At 30.9% G+C, this 16,765-nt stretch overlaps 1 protein-coding gene and 1 pseudogene across 2 annotated transcripts; one reads left to right on the top strand and one right to left on the bottom strand.

Moving 5' to 3' along the window:
- Nucleotides 1-2,046: 2,046 nt before the first annotated feature.
- LOC141693106 (CEN-like protein 1) lies at nucleotides 2,047-3,952 on the bottom strand (annotated as a pseudogene).
- Nucleotides 3,953-12,882: 8,930 nt separating this feature from the next.
- On the top strand, nucleotides 12,883-16,531 carry LOC141692253 (uncharacterized). Of its 2 annotated transcripts, XR_012562783.1 has the most exons (5): nucleotides 12,883-13,114; nucleotides 13,637-14,150; nucleotides 14,373-14,494; nucleotides 15,078-15,132; nucleotides 15,859-16,531. XR_012562783.1 is itself a non-coding variant. In XM_074496993.1 (3 exons), exons 1-3 carry the CDS (start codon nucleotides 12,989-12,991, stop codon nucleotides 16,191-16,193), a joined length of 516 nt encoding a protein of 171 aa, XP_074353094.1. In that variant the 5' UTR covers nucleotides 12,903-12,988; the 3' UTR covers nucleotides 16,194-16,531. The 2 variants fall into 2 exon arrangements, 1 of the variants encoding a protein (XP_074353094.1); XM_074496993.1 differs by lacking the exons at nucleotides 13,637-14,150; nucleotides 14,373-14,494 and having other exon boundaries at nucleotides 12,903-13,114.
- The last annotated feature ends 234 nt before the right edge of the window (nucleotides 16,532-16,765 follow it).

The following is a 16,765-nucleotide window of genomic DNA, read 5'->3' as shown; positions in this document are numbered from 1 at the left end:
AGTTTGATGTAAGAAAATTTAAAATTACATAAATTACCTTAATTGTCAAATGGTAAATATATACTATAGATAAATGGAAATTATCTAGTTATACTGAATTTTGATATATAATTTAGTTCAATATTACTCGGTGTCGCCTTATAGCGATAGCGCACCTTGCACTTTGAATTTTGGAAAAAAAATATAAATACTCTACATAAGTTATTTTAAAATTTGTTGATTGACAATGACTATGTTATATTTGATGTATACAATTGGTCAAAGTAAACGTTAATTCATTAAATTTATTTTGCAACTCAAACTTTTTATTAAAAAAAATCATTTTAATATTATTTATAGCCAACTTACACTAACACCTCCTATTTTAAGCATTATAAAATTAATTCTTCAAAAAAAATATTTTCAAATTACAATATTTATTTTCTCGACAGAGTTTTTTGTAAAAAAATTTAAAATTACATAAAATAAAATAATGATTTTGAAATGCAAATAAATATAATTCTTCGAAAATGTAAACTATGTATGCATATATTTGAAATGCATAAAAATATTACATAAATATTCACCTCCATGAATTTTTACTCTAACATGATAAATTTTATAATTAGCATCAAATTATAGGAAATTTTTAAAAATAATAAGAAAAAACCTAATTGTAATTAATACATATAAGGGATCAAATATATATAAGTCACGGTCATTAGAACGAAGAGAGAATTAGAATTTAATATAAGAATGTTATCGATGTGGAAGTACTAATCAATAAAGATAATTTATTAAAAATATAACATTTAAGTTCTCATTTAAATTAGCATTAATTTAGATAATATGATTTAATAATATAATAATGTCATACTTTCTTAAAAGGTGAAACTTGTGGCCAACAAAATTATCATTATTTTTTATAATATCTCTTTTTTAAAATTTTGGAGATTTTCATTAATTCATTCAATATTTCAGATTTTATATCAAAATATAATAGACCTTAAAATCAATATTACATAAGGTTAAATAATTTATCATAATTTTATATTGCACTTTTATCTTTATAATATTTTTTTGTATATAATTTGAATGAGCTTAATAATTTTATTAGTTAAATACAATAAAAAGTATGCACATAACATAAATTTATTATTTACATACTCAAAAATTTGATTTTTTTAAGATAATGTAAGAATGAATAAACTTGTATTTTGACTTGTTAACAAAAAATCATAAACTTGTAATTTGCTGTATTTATACAAAATTATTTGATAAAAGAAAGATTATTGTACATCCATGTGAGGATATTAACCTTATTGTGAGCCCTAATTTTAAAATTTAAATTCTTGATTTTTATGCTATTAACATAGAAAGAAATGGAAAAATAAGAATTAAACCTTTAACAAATTAATATATAGATTATAGAATTTTTAAAATTTTAAATTTACAGAGTTCAAAATTTGTATTTAAAATCATCCAAAATATTTCAATATACATATTATAAAACAACACAAAACTTAAAAATATATTTTAGGAAAATAGAATTACTACTGATTACTAAAAAAGTTTTTCCTAAACAATCCCTAAAATTACTAAAAATTAAATGTGTTATTTATGTTCTGCACAAACGTTAGAATTTGGATATGTTGCAAGAACCTTTTAGTGAGTTATAATCTCCACTCCGGCTTTCATATCCTTAAGATGTGTGTCATAGTGAGCTCCTTCCAAATTTAAATTCATTCCAAAAATAATTTTCTTATAAGGTGCACAATGTGGATACATAAAAATATAAATTTTTATAAAAAAAATGTGTAGATATGTTTTCTCTAAATCTCAAATTACTTTAGCATTGCTGTAAATTATAAAATATATAAGTATGTTGAAATTTATCTTGTCTGTGTCAATTTCAGAAAATATGTAAAAAAAATTACACTCCAACCTTGTAACCTCTTAGTATAAATCATTTTTAGTTGACTATATTTGTACAACATAAAAACCCTTAGATATAACTTTACATATTGAAAATATAGATAATACCATTAGAATATAATTTCTCACCCCTCGGCTAAAATTCTAAAAAATAATTATAGCTAATCATATAGCCAACCATTTTTACATTTTGGCATTGACTATCATTATCTCTCACACACAGACAGTCACGTCCATATACATGAAATCATGAATCAATGTTACAGATAATAGTAAAGATTGATCAAGATCTTCTTCTCGCAACAGTTTTTTGTTGAGCATCAAAGTAGACAGCAACCACAGGGAGTCCTAAACCATACTCTTCAAAGTAGCATCCGGTGTTAAAATTGTCTCTAAATGATGGTGTTCTATTCACTGCATGCCTTTCTCTCTCCTTAATTAGACAATACAAACATGTACCGGTGGATCCCTATCTATGATGGCTAGTAGTACTTCACTACTTCCCTTCCTATTTAATATTGTATCCACATGTGTTAGTATTTATTAACACTACTAATCTTGTTTCGAGTAATGTGTGTCCTTATGATTACTATTAGCAGAAAAACTAACCGAAGGATATGTCTGTTGTGCCCGGAATATTAGTAACAATCCTAAAATTCATATACTATCTTTATTATTTAGGGCTTAAGGTGATTAATATGTGCACATTTTGTGTGTTATAAGACAAATGATGAGTGCTTAAATGATACTAACCAGTGAACATGCTCCTTCAGATATGGATCGCTGGGGCTTTGAGCATCTGGGTTAGTCATTACCTACAAAATGCGCACACTGCTAGATTCATACCAGATATCTCTTTCATATCATAGTGGTCGAGAGTCTAAAACTTGTGACAACTGAAATGAGTTTGTATGATTAACAACAAAGCTTGGACTCTACGGCAGAACGTACAAGTGTATAAGCTTCCCTTAAATATTGACCTTCGATCTCAACGCGAGGTCTCCAGGTAATGACAGTAGGCATCAGCTCATGACCATAACAAACTTGTTTTTACTGTTATAAGTAACCTTCATCTTCACACTTGGACTGAAAGTATCAACCACATCTCCTAACACTCTCCTTGCTGCAAGTTGCTCTATCATTTCTAAGGGAAACTTTGATTTAACAACTTTGGGTATGAAATAGCTTTATATAGACGTACAAAAGGGGAACTTAGGAGGATATTTGAAATATGGAGGATATACATTCAAGATTAGATTGCTATTATTTAAAACTTAGCTGGTCTTTTTTATTTTGTAAGTTTCCACGAAACTTTTGCAGTACCCAAGCCACAATCGATTTTTTTGGGGTCTGATAAACTGCAACAACAGACACAAACACAATCAGAGCCTTGTTTGCAATCATTTCACAACCTCAAGCTGAAAAAAAAATAGAGTCAGAGGTTAAGAAGACAACAGATGTGTTCAGATTATAATTAGATGTTATATAGATTATTAACAGACAAACATGGATTCGAATTCTAATGCAGAACCTTGGTCATTGGATAAAATATCTTTATTTACACCTTTCAGTGAACATGAACTCAAGGATGAGAGTTGTGAACTTGAATTCCAACTTCTGTTTATCATAATTAGTTTTAAAATATTTGTGACAGGTTCAACTGATAACTACTGTTTTCGCATCTGTATTAAAAATTTAGATCCACTGTTGATAAGTTGGATTTAATTTTTATATATGATTTTAAATTAGTAAGAGGATCAAATGAAGAAACTCACCATCAATGAGAAGATAGTTTTAACTTATACCCTTCATCTGCAACTTGATTCTCTGAGCCAAAATAGTGAGAAGATCTCGAGATAAGGTCCAATAATGAGGAATAATTAAGAATATTTGTGCCAAAGTTTAATCAGTAAGCTTCTGTAACTTAGATCAAAAGCTCCAATCAAGTCAATAGGTTCCCTAAAAAATTTGGTGTGAACATTGTTCTTATCAAAAGTTTTAGAATTAACATTAACACAATCACATTGTCCGACAGTAGATAACTTACAAACCTCAAAGAGAAAAAGATGGCAGTTCAAACACAAAGCATAACGTTTAGGCTCGAGATCAATACGTAAAATTAAAGTTTGTAAATGAAACACATGCAGAGTTAATATTTGAGAAGAAACCAGAACTCAAAAATCATAATATTCAGGTCAGGTTATATACAGGTGTACCTAAGTTGTTTCTTCAATTGAAAATTTTGTTTAGGACTGTATATACATAAATTGTTGGTTCAATGACTCTTAAAATTAGCCATGGTTGTCCGTGATGCGCCAGCGATGCTTATAGGTATAGAAACACATGTCAAGTGTAATACAGGAAACACATGCCAAGTGCAATACGGTTTTGTGTAATGATGTCATGAGATTATTTTTAATTTCTTTCCATACCAACTCCATGCCTTTATATTTTAATAAGATGTATATCAGTAGGTTGGTACGGATAGTACATTTATTATTATTTCATGTCATAGAATTGATAGGCATAAAGTAAATGATAAAATGGAGATGAAGGCTACAATTTATACAATTCTAAAATAAAAATTACAGATGAACTCACCGAATGAGGGCTTTGTTTTCACTGAATTCTTATCATGCCAATTAAAAAAACACAGTAACAGTGTTTATTCAGAGAGGTATTTCACCTTATTTATCATGCTTCTTCTTTACTTTATCGTGGTGCTTGACAGAGTATTTTCATTGTGATTACATAATCAGAAAATAAATTACAAATCTACAATAAATATGTAAGCAACAAAGATGGATGTAAAACAGACACATGTGGACAAACATATATCAGCATAAATTTTAAACGAAGAGCGTACACCTTAATAACGTAGATATTATAAAGAGAAAGCGCAGATGGACAAACCTTAAGAAACGCAGAAAATAAAAGCAGATCATCTAATATCATTAGAAATGAGAAAGTTTTTAACATATCAACATTGTATCTGGTAAAAATGAAATTTAATAATCAAAGCTACAAAATTACAATAAACAGAGAATCAACATGAGAAAAAAGATAATAAAAACAAATTCGTCTCATCCAAGGATCACACAAAAGATAATAAAAATTAATCTTACATATTAAAATAATGGAGATAACAATGGTCTTGACATTAAAGCTCTTTTGATATCCACTTTCATTGATCTTTAGAGAATCATCACATTAAAAAAGTCAAATAATATTGATTTTAAAATATAACAAACACATATTGGATATGCATATAATATGTAAAAGTATATATTACTAAATCGTAGGAAGATGAAGAAAAATAAAAAAATAAAAATAAATTGAGAAAAATGAGATGCTTGAGATTTAAAATCAAACAATTGGTGTACATACCTTGATTTGTGATTCTATAACTACTGTTGCAGAATTAATCAACCAATATCCATCTCCTAACTAAATCAAAATAAATATAGGTAAAGAATAATAATGCAAATATATTAATTCTATAAAACAAATAATGCTGTAATTACATAAAGGAGGGAGTGAAGAGACGAATAAAAAGAAAAATTGAAAAAAGAAGAAATATGATTTGCTAACCTGTTTGTTTGTTGTATTGCATTAACAATACTGTAATTACATAAAGGAGGGAGTGAAGAAATATATTAAATCGATTTAAGAAATATATGTATAATCTGTATAAACACATACATAATCAATTTAACAAAAATTCAATATTCATATGTAATCGATGGATCATACAAAAAATTATAAAAAAATATGCTTAAAAATTAGAATAGACGAGATAGATATGTACTCTTGATAAGAAAGTATTGTGTAATTTTTTTTATCTTTTTCTCTGTAAAGAATTAATATATAATTGTAAATCAAATAAAGCAAATATAATATATATGGTTGAAAGTTAATCTTAAAGGTGCATTGATTAGTGTCCAATGTAGCGTTACAAATAGAGCTTTTAGATTCACCTTCTTAACCATGCCTATACTTCCTCCTCTTTGGTGCTTACAATTTGTCTTATTTGTGAGTGAATCATCGGAAAACAATCTGCAATAGCATATGAAAATAACTAAGCAACTATACAGATGACAATCAACTAATAAATTTCTAAAACATGCAGAAAACATAAAGAAACATGTTCCCGACTACTACATAAAATTAAAGAAGCGAATCATGTGGAAATCCAATTCATCACCGATATCGACGAAAACTTTGAGCAGAAGCAGAATTTATCAAACATGTGGTGTGCATTAGGCTAGTCTACATATCACAAAGATTATCAAAGTTAAATAATACATGTAGATGCTCTTAATCTCACATTCATCATTCTCAAAACTCAATACATAAAAATATAAAAATGTGTTGGTTATAAAATAAAAATACATACCTTGATTAGCGATTCTTAACCACTGCTGCAGAATTAATCAACACAACATCATCCTCTGCCCAAAATAAAATAAATGTAGATTAAGAATATTTTAAATAGACTAATCAATACAAAAAATAATACTAAAATTACAAAAAAGAAAGAGCAAAAGAGACGATACCTTCAGAAGAATGTAATGTCCGATTTATCACATGAAAAAGTCACAAATAATAAGCAAATTGATTATGAGTAAACATTGGTTAGAAGCAATACATTGAGATTCCATGATTAAGTTATCGTTTTCGTGCCATGATATGATATGATTATCAGATGCAATGGTGATCCTCTTAATTGAGAGAGAGAGAGAGAGAGAGAGAGAGAGAGAGAGAGAGAGAGAGAGAGAGAGAGAGAGAGAGAGAGAGAGAGAGAGAGAGAGAGAGAGAGAGAGAGAGAGAGAGAGAGAGAGAGAGAGAGAGAGAGAGAGAGAGAGAGAGAGATTGGAGAGAAGAGTGAAAGAGTGATGTAATAGACCGGAGCAAATCATGCATTATTTGATTTTTTTTAAATTATATTCCATAGATAGATTGATTTTGAAATTCAAAAGTGGTCAAATATTAATTAAAATGGGTCAATTGAAGTTAATTGGATAATCCATGGATACAGCAAATTATATAGGATTTGTGTCATGAGTAAAATAAGGAGTAGTCATTAAGATATATAGATAAATAAGAACAAATGAAACAAGTAGAATATATTAATAATAATAATAAAATAAAATTATATCCAATAATAAATCATTATAAATAAACGAATGTACGGAAAAATCATAAAAAGCAAAAACAATAAAACAGAGTCTAACAAAAAAAATCTTTAAACACTAAAAGAAATAAAATAATATATAAATCAATATACTTATATAAAGGAGAAGACGAGACCGTTTAGGTGGTGCCTCTCTAACCGTCTCATTCAATTTTTCTAATTTTCTCAATTTTTATAATTTTTTTATCGTTGTTAATGCAAACCACGTGAACCGAGGTAAATCACATTTAAGCGACAATCTCTGGCTCAGGAGGCATTATCATAAATTCTCCTCTTGTGGGATTCGAACCTGTGACTAGAGGTGGCCAACAGTGCGGGTCGTGCGGTCCGGGCCGTGCGGTCCGGGCTTGAACCGACAGAAGCAAACTCGTACCCGACACTGAGCTCGTGAGCGAGCTGTGCGGGCCGCGGGTTGAAGGGTTCGGGCTCCGGGTTTAAATAATCTGTTTGTGAGTCATGGACCCATGTATTAAGTTTGCATGCAAACGTTGTTTGTGAGGTTGACACGTGTTGTTTGTGTAAAGTCTAGAGGCTTATTGGAGTGACACCAGAGGAAAGCTGGGACAGGTGTCAAATGAACAAATACAGGAGAAATATATGTTGTCTTATGTACAGTAAACTCTGCAATACTTGCATCACCAAATACAAAAGTGGTTATCATACTTAAATACAAATTAACATACATATCAATTAATATGCTTTAATAAAAAAATGTAAGACTTTGCCACAAGATTATCAACAGAATTAAAAAAATGTGCGGAATTGAGATTCAAGCCCGCACACCCGCGAGCCTGTGCGGGCTGTGCGAGTCTGTAACCACGTGCAACTCGCCCGGGTTTCGTGTGGACGGGTTAGTGCGGGCCGGTCCCGGTCCCAGTTCTCCAGTATTACATTCGTAACCAGCTCGATTGATTTAACGAATTGTGCGGGTTTGAACCGGCCCGGTTCGGGCCGAATAATTACGGGTTTCCGTACGAACCGGTCCCGAATGTGCGGTTCAAACCCGCACATTTGGCCAGCTCTACCTGTGACCAAGAGGATAGTTATCAACAACTGAGCCAACCCTTGCGGCCAATTTTTGTTGTTAATAAATATCACAAACTACAATTACCTTATATTCTCCTTAATATATTAATATCATTCATAATAATCTCCTAAAGTTTCTACATCTTCCATCAACATTTTTTAAATCAACTTAGCATCATAATATTCTCCTAAAACTTCTTTTTTCTCTTTAAATATTGATCGTTTATGTGGCGCCTCTCAAATTGTCTCATTCCATTTTTCTAATTTTCTCAATTTTTTAAGTTAATAAATATGACAAACTACAATTACCTTATATTCTCCTAAATATATTATCATTATTCATAATAATCTCTTAAAATTTCTACAACATCTTTCATTAAGATTTTTTAAATCAACTTACCATCATAATATTCTCCTAAAAGTTCTACTTTCTTTTTAAATATTATCCTAAAGTTTCTATAACAGCTTCCATTAAGATTTTTGAAATCAACTTACCGTCATTATATTCTCCTAAAACTTCTACTTTCTCTTCAAATAAACATACCATCTTTATATTCTCCTAAATTTTTTTTCATGTCATTTTTTCTCTTAAAATCAACTTACTATATTAAATTTTCTTAAAAAATTCTTTTAATATTTAGACAATGAAATATTACAAAAAAAATATTTATAAATATTTATTATCATTCATAATATTATCCTACGATGTGTACATCTTTTAAAATCAATTTACTATCATATTATTCTCCTAAAATTTCTCCTTTCACTTTAAATCAACTTATCGTCTTGATATTCTCCTAAATTTCTTTTTTAACACAATTTCTCTTTTTACTAAAATCAATTTACTATATTATAGTTTCCTATTTTTTTATTTTTAGCTTATGAAATATTACAAAGACAACTATATATATATATATAAATATATTCTCAATATTTTTTAAAATCGATATATCATTATATTATACCTTTTTTATCGTAGGTAACCTGCGGTCGCTACCCTTCGGGTGCGCAATGGGTAAACCCTACAGGCTCACGCAATAGCTTGCAAATCACGTGAACCAAGGTAAACCGCATTTAAGCGACATGCTCTGACTCATGAGCCATAATCATAAAATCTCCTTCCGTGGGATTGGAACCTGTGACTAAGAGTATAGTAATCCCCTCTTTAACCGGCTGAGCCAACCTTTATGTAGAGAAAAAGTCGAGAACGATAAGGTAGCGCCTCTAATATATATTTTTGTAATTTTTTTAAAATTATATATTATTAAATAAAAAAATATTAGATTGATTATTGACTAATAAATAATATATTTTATTATATTAGATTTGTAAAAAATGAGAGAGCTCTCAGCTCATTGAAGTAAACATGTGTAATGAGAGAACGGCCTTTTAAACTTCTTGATTTATTTATATTTATATTTATTATTTGTAATTTTAGTATGATTAAGATCAATTAAAAATATAAAAAATGGAACATCATTTTAGAAAACCGCCGCCAAGCGCGACTCAGTAAACAAGTTATTTACCGCAGAAACACGGACAAACAAGCCAACAAAATTGTACATGATCGCATGATTGCCTGGAACTGGAAGTGGCCATAAACAATACCATAATAGCTTTCAATCAATGCAAACAAATTTGGAACAAGATACTAATAATCATCATAATCAACCTTCGTGAAAACGTTCACAAATCACGAAATAAATTTTGATAATAAATAAGTATAACTGAACATTTCTGTGCAGCAAGATTGACGAACTATACCAACAAACGAACACATCATTCGAAGGTGCTCATTGCAACATATCCAAACCATTCGAATAGCACACAAATTAAATTAAATTAAATTAAATGAAACTAGCCTTGAATTCTGTAATGTATTTTATAGTCAATCTTTTTTAAAGAAAAATGAATATTTATCCACAAATAAACACATAATTCACAATATCAAAGTATAATTTAAAAAACTCATTGAAATATTTACGCAAATATCTTATAATCTCTATTTTTTCTTTATCAAATTGAACGTTTTGAGAAATCTAATTGAGTGCTAATGACGTGAAGAATTTGAAAGATGATTTTAAAGGGAGAATTGAAAAGGAAGTTAGATAGTTCATATTAGATGAAGTCATATACGAGGGAGAAGATTGGTAAAAAATAATTAAAAATTCACAAAAGAAAAATAATGGTAAAAAATGAAATCAAATTGAAAAAACAATTTATTTTTAAAATGTCAATCTGTAACCGAATAAAACTTTTAATAAACCGTAAATTTCAGTTTGCTAAGTTTGACTAATTTATGCTCGCCTATAAATAAAATGATTGAAAAATCAAAAAAAATAATGATGAGCCATCTGATACACCATTCACAAGCCTACCCCGTCACCGAAAGTAATGAATTAAAAAAATATGAAAGACATTAAAAAAACAATGAAAATAATGTAGACTGAGATGTATGAGATGTATCACGGGTAGGGATGGGCATTCAGCCTCTCATGCCCGACTCACTCCGATTCCCGTCCTCTGATCGGTGGTTTGGGAAATTTTTCGGCGATGGATAGGAATCGAAATTTTTTTTATAAAAATTTCTGGGATGAGGGCGGGATTGGGGATTAATATCTCCCCTCCCCGATCCCTTGTGTATATATATATATAAGTAATAAAATATTTAAATATGTATGTATATATATTATACTAAATTATTTATTAAAAATAGATAGTTTTTATAATATTATTAGAATTTAAAATAATCTATAATTAAAGTTTTATATTATAATATAATATAATATATTTTGATAATTTAAAATTTGTCGTTAATTTATATTATAAATCAATTTTAATATTATTTCATATTAAAAATATAAGATAATATGAATATATTTATATATTGCTAATTAGTAGATTATTTTTTAATGTTAAATATAATATATAATATTACATTATTATAATTTTTAATAAAAGATAAATTTCACGAATCTCTACGTAAGATGTGGATCGGGGAGCATTTAAAATTCGGGACGGGTTCATGAATCAGTATTAAATTCGGTGATCGGAGACAAGGATACAAGTCTCTGAATTGTCCCGTGCTCATCCCTAAGAACTAGTTAAAATGGTTGCTGATGCCTGATAGCCCCTAGATTAATATTCACTATTCAGGGTAAAGGTGTTTATGATGGGTGAAAGGGAAGAGAGGCATTTGCACACCTTTTTATTCCAAAATTGATCATAAACGTTAGTTGACCCTGGTTAAAATAGGGAAAAAATATTTATTCAAATTCAGATTATAACATAATGTACCTCTTGATATCAAATTCTAAATATCAAAATTAATTTTGAAGATGTTAATGAGCTCAAATCTCAAATTCTAGTAAGAAAACCGAAGTTCTGGTCGAGTCCCAACAAATTCTAGCCTCCAATTATCGAAAGAGGTAAAAAAAAAAAACTCAATTTTAAGGTTCATATTTCAAATCAGGGGTTTGATTTGTGCATTTTTCATAAATTTTGATACTCCCTCTGTTTTTTTTATTTGTCGCTTTGACTTTTGCACACATTTCAATGTTCTTTGACCGGTTAGTTAAAATTATTATTTATAAAATTTTCTTTTTGTAAATAAATGTAGACAACTTATATTTTAATTCCCAAAAAAAAAAAATTAAAATCATATTTCTAACTAACCGGTCAAACCACATTAAAATACGTGCAAAAGTCAAAGCGACAAATAAAAAAACATAGGGAGTATAATAGATAACCTTCTCTTGTCATTTGCAATCTATTTATTTATTTATTTATTTATTTGTAAGTTTTATGTTTGATTTAGTAGAAAACGAAGATTGATTTCTGAAATTTGTTCTTCATAAATTATGGATTTAAATCTTGATTATGTTAACTGAGATTGTGTTCTGTAATTTGGATTGAGAAATAAAAGGGAATCCATTTTCTGTTCATCAAAATTTATGATGATCGGATTTTGACGAGTTGTCTTTGATAACCGGAACTTTTCGTATTTAACACCCGGTGTTACTAACGGTAACGGCTCTTATATAGGGTTTAAGAATTTTAAAGTTAATTTTAAATAATTATCTAAAATTAAGTGAGTTTTTAGTACTTTTTTTAAATTCAAGGGAGTTAATTATATTATTACAAAATTTTCATTCAAATTTTATATGTAAAATCTCAATAATTTTAAATAATTTTTTGAAGTTAAATTTAGGAATTTTTTTCTCATATATAAAAAAAAAGAACAAAATATGACAATATATACATATATAAGTAAAAATATTTACATTTTTAAACGTCAAAGGAAGACGTTCCAAATATTTACTCTAAAAAATTTTCCGCACGAGATAACATAATATATGATTATATTGAATCTGCGTGGCTAATATTTTTAACTCTATTAGAAAAGTTACCCATTGTACATGTCGGTTTTTGTATAAAAATTTACTGACGAATTTTGGGCTATCTCATATATTGGGATATGGATAAAAAAATTAAAATGCTTGGAAAAAGAACTTTTTTTATTACATTGAAAAAAGAAAGTTGATTATTCACTTTATTTTTTTATATGTCGTTCCTTTAACCGCGTATATAAAATAATAATTTTTAATATATTTTTTTTGTTAATTATAATTTAAGTTATATATTTTTATTAGAAAAAATTAAAAATTAAAAAGACTTATTAGAAATGTCCGCAGAAATCAAAATCTTATAAAAAAAAAACAAAACAGAGTACTTGTTTTATTCTTGTTTTCAACATAAAGTTGACTACTTTGTTATAAAAATCCCAAGAAACAAAGATCAAGTAGTAGTAAAGTACACAAAAGCCTCAGCTATAATCTCCAAAACAAAAACAAAATGGGTTCAACTCAAGAACAAGAAGCTCCTCCAACAACAACAAAGAAAAGGCCACTTGATCTTCAAGACTCCAACTTCTTTAAAATCAGAGCTATTTGTAAAGATCTTCGTCCCCATTTCATTCAGGTACCCTTCTTCTTTTTTGATTTCTAATCATGCATCTTTGTTTAATTGGCTTGTTTTTCACGGCGTGGTCTAAATTCATTTAGTGGGTCGGGTCGGGTCGGGTCGGATTGTTTGTGTTTATTCATGTTTTGGGATTTTGTATCTGGGTTTGTGTTTTTGATTAATAAGATTAAAGTTAAGTAATTTAGTCCATATATGATCCTGGCATGCTCATTTTTATGTTTATATATGTTGCAGTTAAGAGTTTTAATTTTGTCTAAAAAAGTCTTTTTGTCCATCATTCTGTATAGTACCAGAAATGTTTACTAGTAATTAATTTGGTTCCTGGAAATTCACTACGTTTCTAATACCTTAGGGGGTTTATATAATTGATAAGAAATTGATTGAAGCCCGGAAAAAGTTATACAAGTAGGTTTAATGTAGGGGTTAAGTAATTTAGCTACTCGGCCTCTCGGAGGCAGGAGTCGTTCAGTAATAGTATATGTAAGTTTACAATTTATGGCTACATTGTAGACTGGTCAGGTGTGTGATTTTTATCACTGCTGAACTGTCTGGACTAGCTGGAGCCTAGGTGTTCCTTTCGATCCTTAAGTTTGTAGCATAGTGGATGCCCCCGTCTTTTTGTGATAATTGATAGGGTATAAGAGACCCGGCTAGGATTCAACTTGGATTTAAAGGATACCAGGCTTCGATCGATGGACCGAGACCCCCCCTCCCAGAACAATCAAATGGAGAGGCCAGGCCCGGGCCCATCCCATGACCCGGATCTGGATCCAACCCGGAGCCCAGAGCTAATGCCTACCCGGATCCGGATCTGGACTCAGACCACCGTGAGGGGGTCCCAGCAAACACATTCACATCCCACAACCCGCCAAGGAGGGGTGACAACTATCAACAACCAACGCACCAGACAAGCGCGACGCGTGTCAGAAGGCCGTTAGGACACTTTGGAGGTGATCCTCCCCTGGACACGTGTAAGCAATCCACCCAAACTAGGCGCCCTCTGGTCCCAAGATCCAACGGCCCAGATTTGGAGGTAACTACCCCTAAACCCTAGGGGTTGGAAAATATTCACTCTTACACACTCACACACTCTCATATATTCATTAACACACAGCAGCCATCACATATACACATCCACACACACAGCAGCCTCTACATTACATATACATACCTTCATCTTCTTCAAGGCCCTGTTCTTATTCTTACACCAGAGGCGCCGTGGGAGCTAAACCCCCCTTCCGGTGTTGTTTTGCAGGCGCCCAACCAGCAGCTACACCTTATCCATACCCAAAGAAGGTCCAGGAACGGCGTCGGACGGAGCCGCCCGCTCACCGGAGTTATCAATAATAGTTTCCAGTTTGGGAGTTGAGGCGTGAGGTCATATTTCAAATTTCTGCAATTGAGTTTTTAAATAAACATTTTTTTAGCGGGTATTGAACCTTATGGTACTTGCACCCCATGTATAGAGCTACACCAGAACGTGGATGGTGGATACTAATAGTAGGTCTTTCCTGTAATGTGATTGCTTGTGATTGTTTATGTCAAACGTTGTAAAACTCGGAAATTGGATATTGGATCTACTGAGATACGTTTTTAAAATCCAAGTACTCGGCCAATTTTCGAGTACTCGTATTCAGCATCAAGTACTCGGTCGAGTACTCGCTTAAATCCCAAATCGGCTCACCTCCGATTTCTGAGTACTCGTCCGAGTTGACCGATTTTTAGAACACTTTATGATAAGGTTATAAGTTGCACCTAGCTGCCAGTACATTCTACTGTTTAAAATTTTATTTCATTTCTAAAGGTCGAGGTGGCCTTGGATTTTATGGGAGCATTCTTCAAACTGGGTGTAACCTGAGGGATTATTTCTGTTTCTTAGCTGGTTAGCATCTGAGTAACGTGCATATAGTAATATGGTTTTAACTAATTGCCTGAATTTTTTTCATTTGTTATATTGAAGGTTTTGCGGACTCCAGATTTCCAAAATTGCAAGGCTGCTTCTGAAATCCAAGAAAGTAAGATTGTTAGAAGATTAAATTTTCAAATTTGTAGTATTGTACTTTGTACGTTCTCTGTCTAGACAAGCTCTTGGCTGAATCAAAAGTATACTTATTAAATAAATCAGTAACTAAATGTACCGACTGAGATTAACTCAAATTAGCTGTGTCCTGCTTCCTAATACGATTTTTAGCAATCAGTAACTCTATGTGACTATATCACCTACCTGACAAGAAGGTTGACTGTAGCAGTAGTGTGAAGTTTGTGGGTTGGTTAGTCACCCTTTATGAACTTTAGTTTAATATGTACCTTGGATTATCTCGGCTTTGTGTTACTGAGATTTGCTATGATTCTCTACAGGCAGCAGCATTACTATCTAAGACATAAAATTGTAATTTTTTATGTATGAGAACCCTTTACTGGCATAACTTTACCTGAGTTTCTTAGTGAGTGCTTTAGATACACGGACACATCTTTGCAAACTGTAGTTTTGGTTTAGTATTTGCAGGCGATGGAGTGTGATCACATGTTTTTATGAAAATATTAATTGACTAAAAGAGGAAATTTTTGGTACTGCTTACTGTACAAATTAATTAACGGCTGATTAATCGAAATATGGCCACCATGGCTCCTTGAATGCGATCAAATAATCTTAATTCAATGTTGTACTGTAAAAAAAGTAGTAAGATGAATAGTACTTATTTGTGGACTATGCTTATGCTTTTGTCAACTGCAATTCGCAGAACTTAAGGTTATGATGGACCTCTACGAAGAAATGATTGCCGATACAAATACTTCAGAAAAGTGTGAGAATGTTCGTCAAACCCCACCTTTGTCAGATGAAAATCATGACGGGGCTAAACCAGACCGGGGTTCCATGAAGCCGCCAGAAGATAAATCAGTCTTCACAGGGAACATATTTGAGAACCAACAAACTGAAGCCGTGAAGTTGCAGGGTACATATGTTGTTGGAGGATCAGCTTTTGGTTGGAATTTTATCACTTTTCCAAGCACAAAAGTCGTCTACTATGGTAGAACAAAGGAGGCTTTCCGCTTGCAAAATCCCGTACCCATGTGAAGGCCACTGGTAGAAAAATAGAGGATGATCTTCCCCTCTTAGACAATTGTATCGATTTAATGTGTATCTTTCTTGCTCCTTTCACGGGATGTGTGTAACTAGCAAAAAGAAATGATTGTAGAACTCTCAGATCAGAAAAGTCGGTGTATTGTCTGTTGTAGGCTATTTATTATCAGCAAGAGATTTCGGAGGGGCTAAAAAAGTTGATACAAGTATTTGCCTAGAGTTTTACTCGAGGTTGTATTTCCAGCTATTCAACCCAGTAGGTTGTATTTCTAGCAATTCGAATTCCGTGGATAGCATTATTGACACCGAAAAATGACAGTTAGTTTTTAGTATCTTCTATTTTCTTCATGGTGATTATTATATGTGTTTTGTATCCTACCTAAAAATATGCATCTGTTATATAGCCAGTATATAAATTATAATTTAGGTCATCATTATATGATTTCTCATTGTAAATATGCATAAATTGTAAATATATGTTGTGGTTACTTGGGACGTATACTTGATTTTCCAAGTCAATAACAAAAACATATACAATTTGGTAAGAGTGAATTTTTGCTATTTAC

This window comes from Apium graveolens, chromosome 10 (genome assembly GCF_009905375.1).
Source record: "Apium graveolens cultivar Ventura chromosome 10, ASM990537v1, whole genome shotgun sequence".
Taxonomy (NCBI): domain Eukaryota; kingdom Viridiplantae; phylum Streptophyta; class Magnoliopsida; order Apiales; family Apiaceae; genus Apium; species Apium graveolens.
Note: the sequence above shows the minus strand (reverse complement) of the source record. Positions and strands in the feature narration are given on the sequence as shown.

Coding starts and splice junctions, on each gene's coding strand:
- LOC141692253 (XM_074496993.1), top strand. CDS start 12,989: ATGGGTTCAACTCAAGAACAAGAAGCTCCTCCAACAACAACAAAGAAA. Junction 13,115..15,077: donor TTCGTCCCCATTTCATTCAG/GTACCCTTCTTC, acceptor GTTATATTGAAG/GTTTTGCGGACTCCAGATTT. Junction 15,133..15,858: donor TGCTTCTGAAATCCAAGAAA/GTAAGATTGTTA, acceptor TGCAATTCGCAG/AACTTAAGGTTATGATGGAC.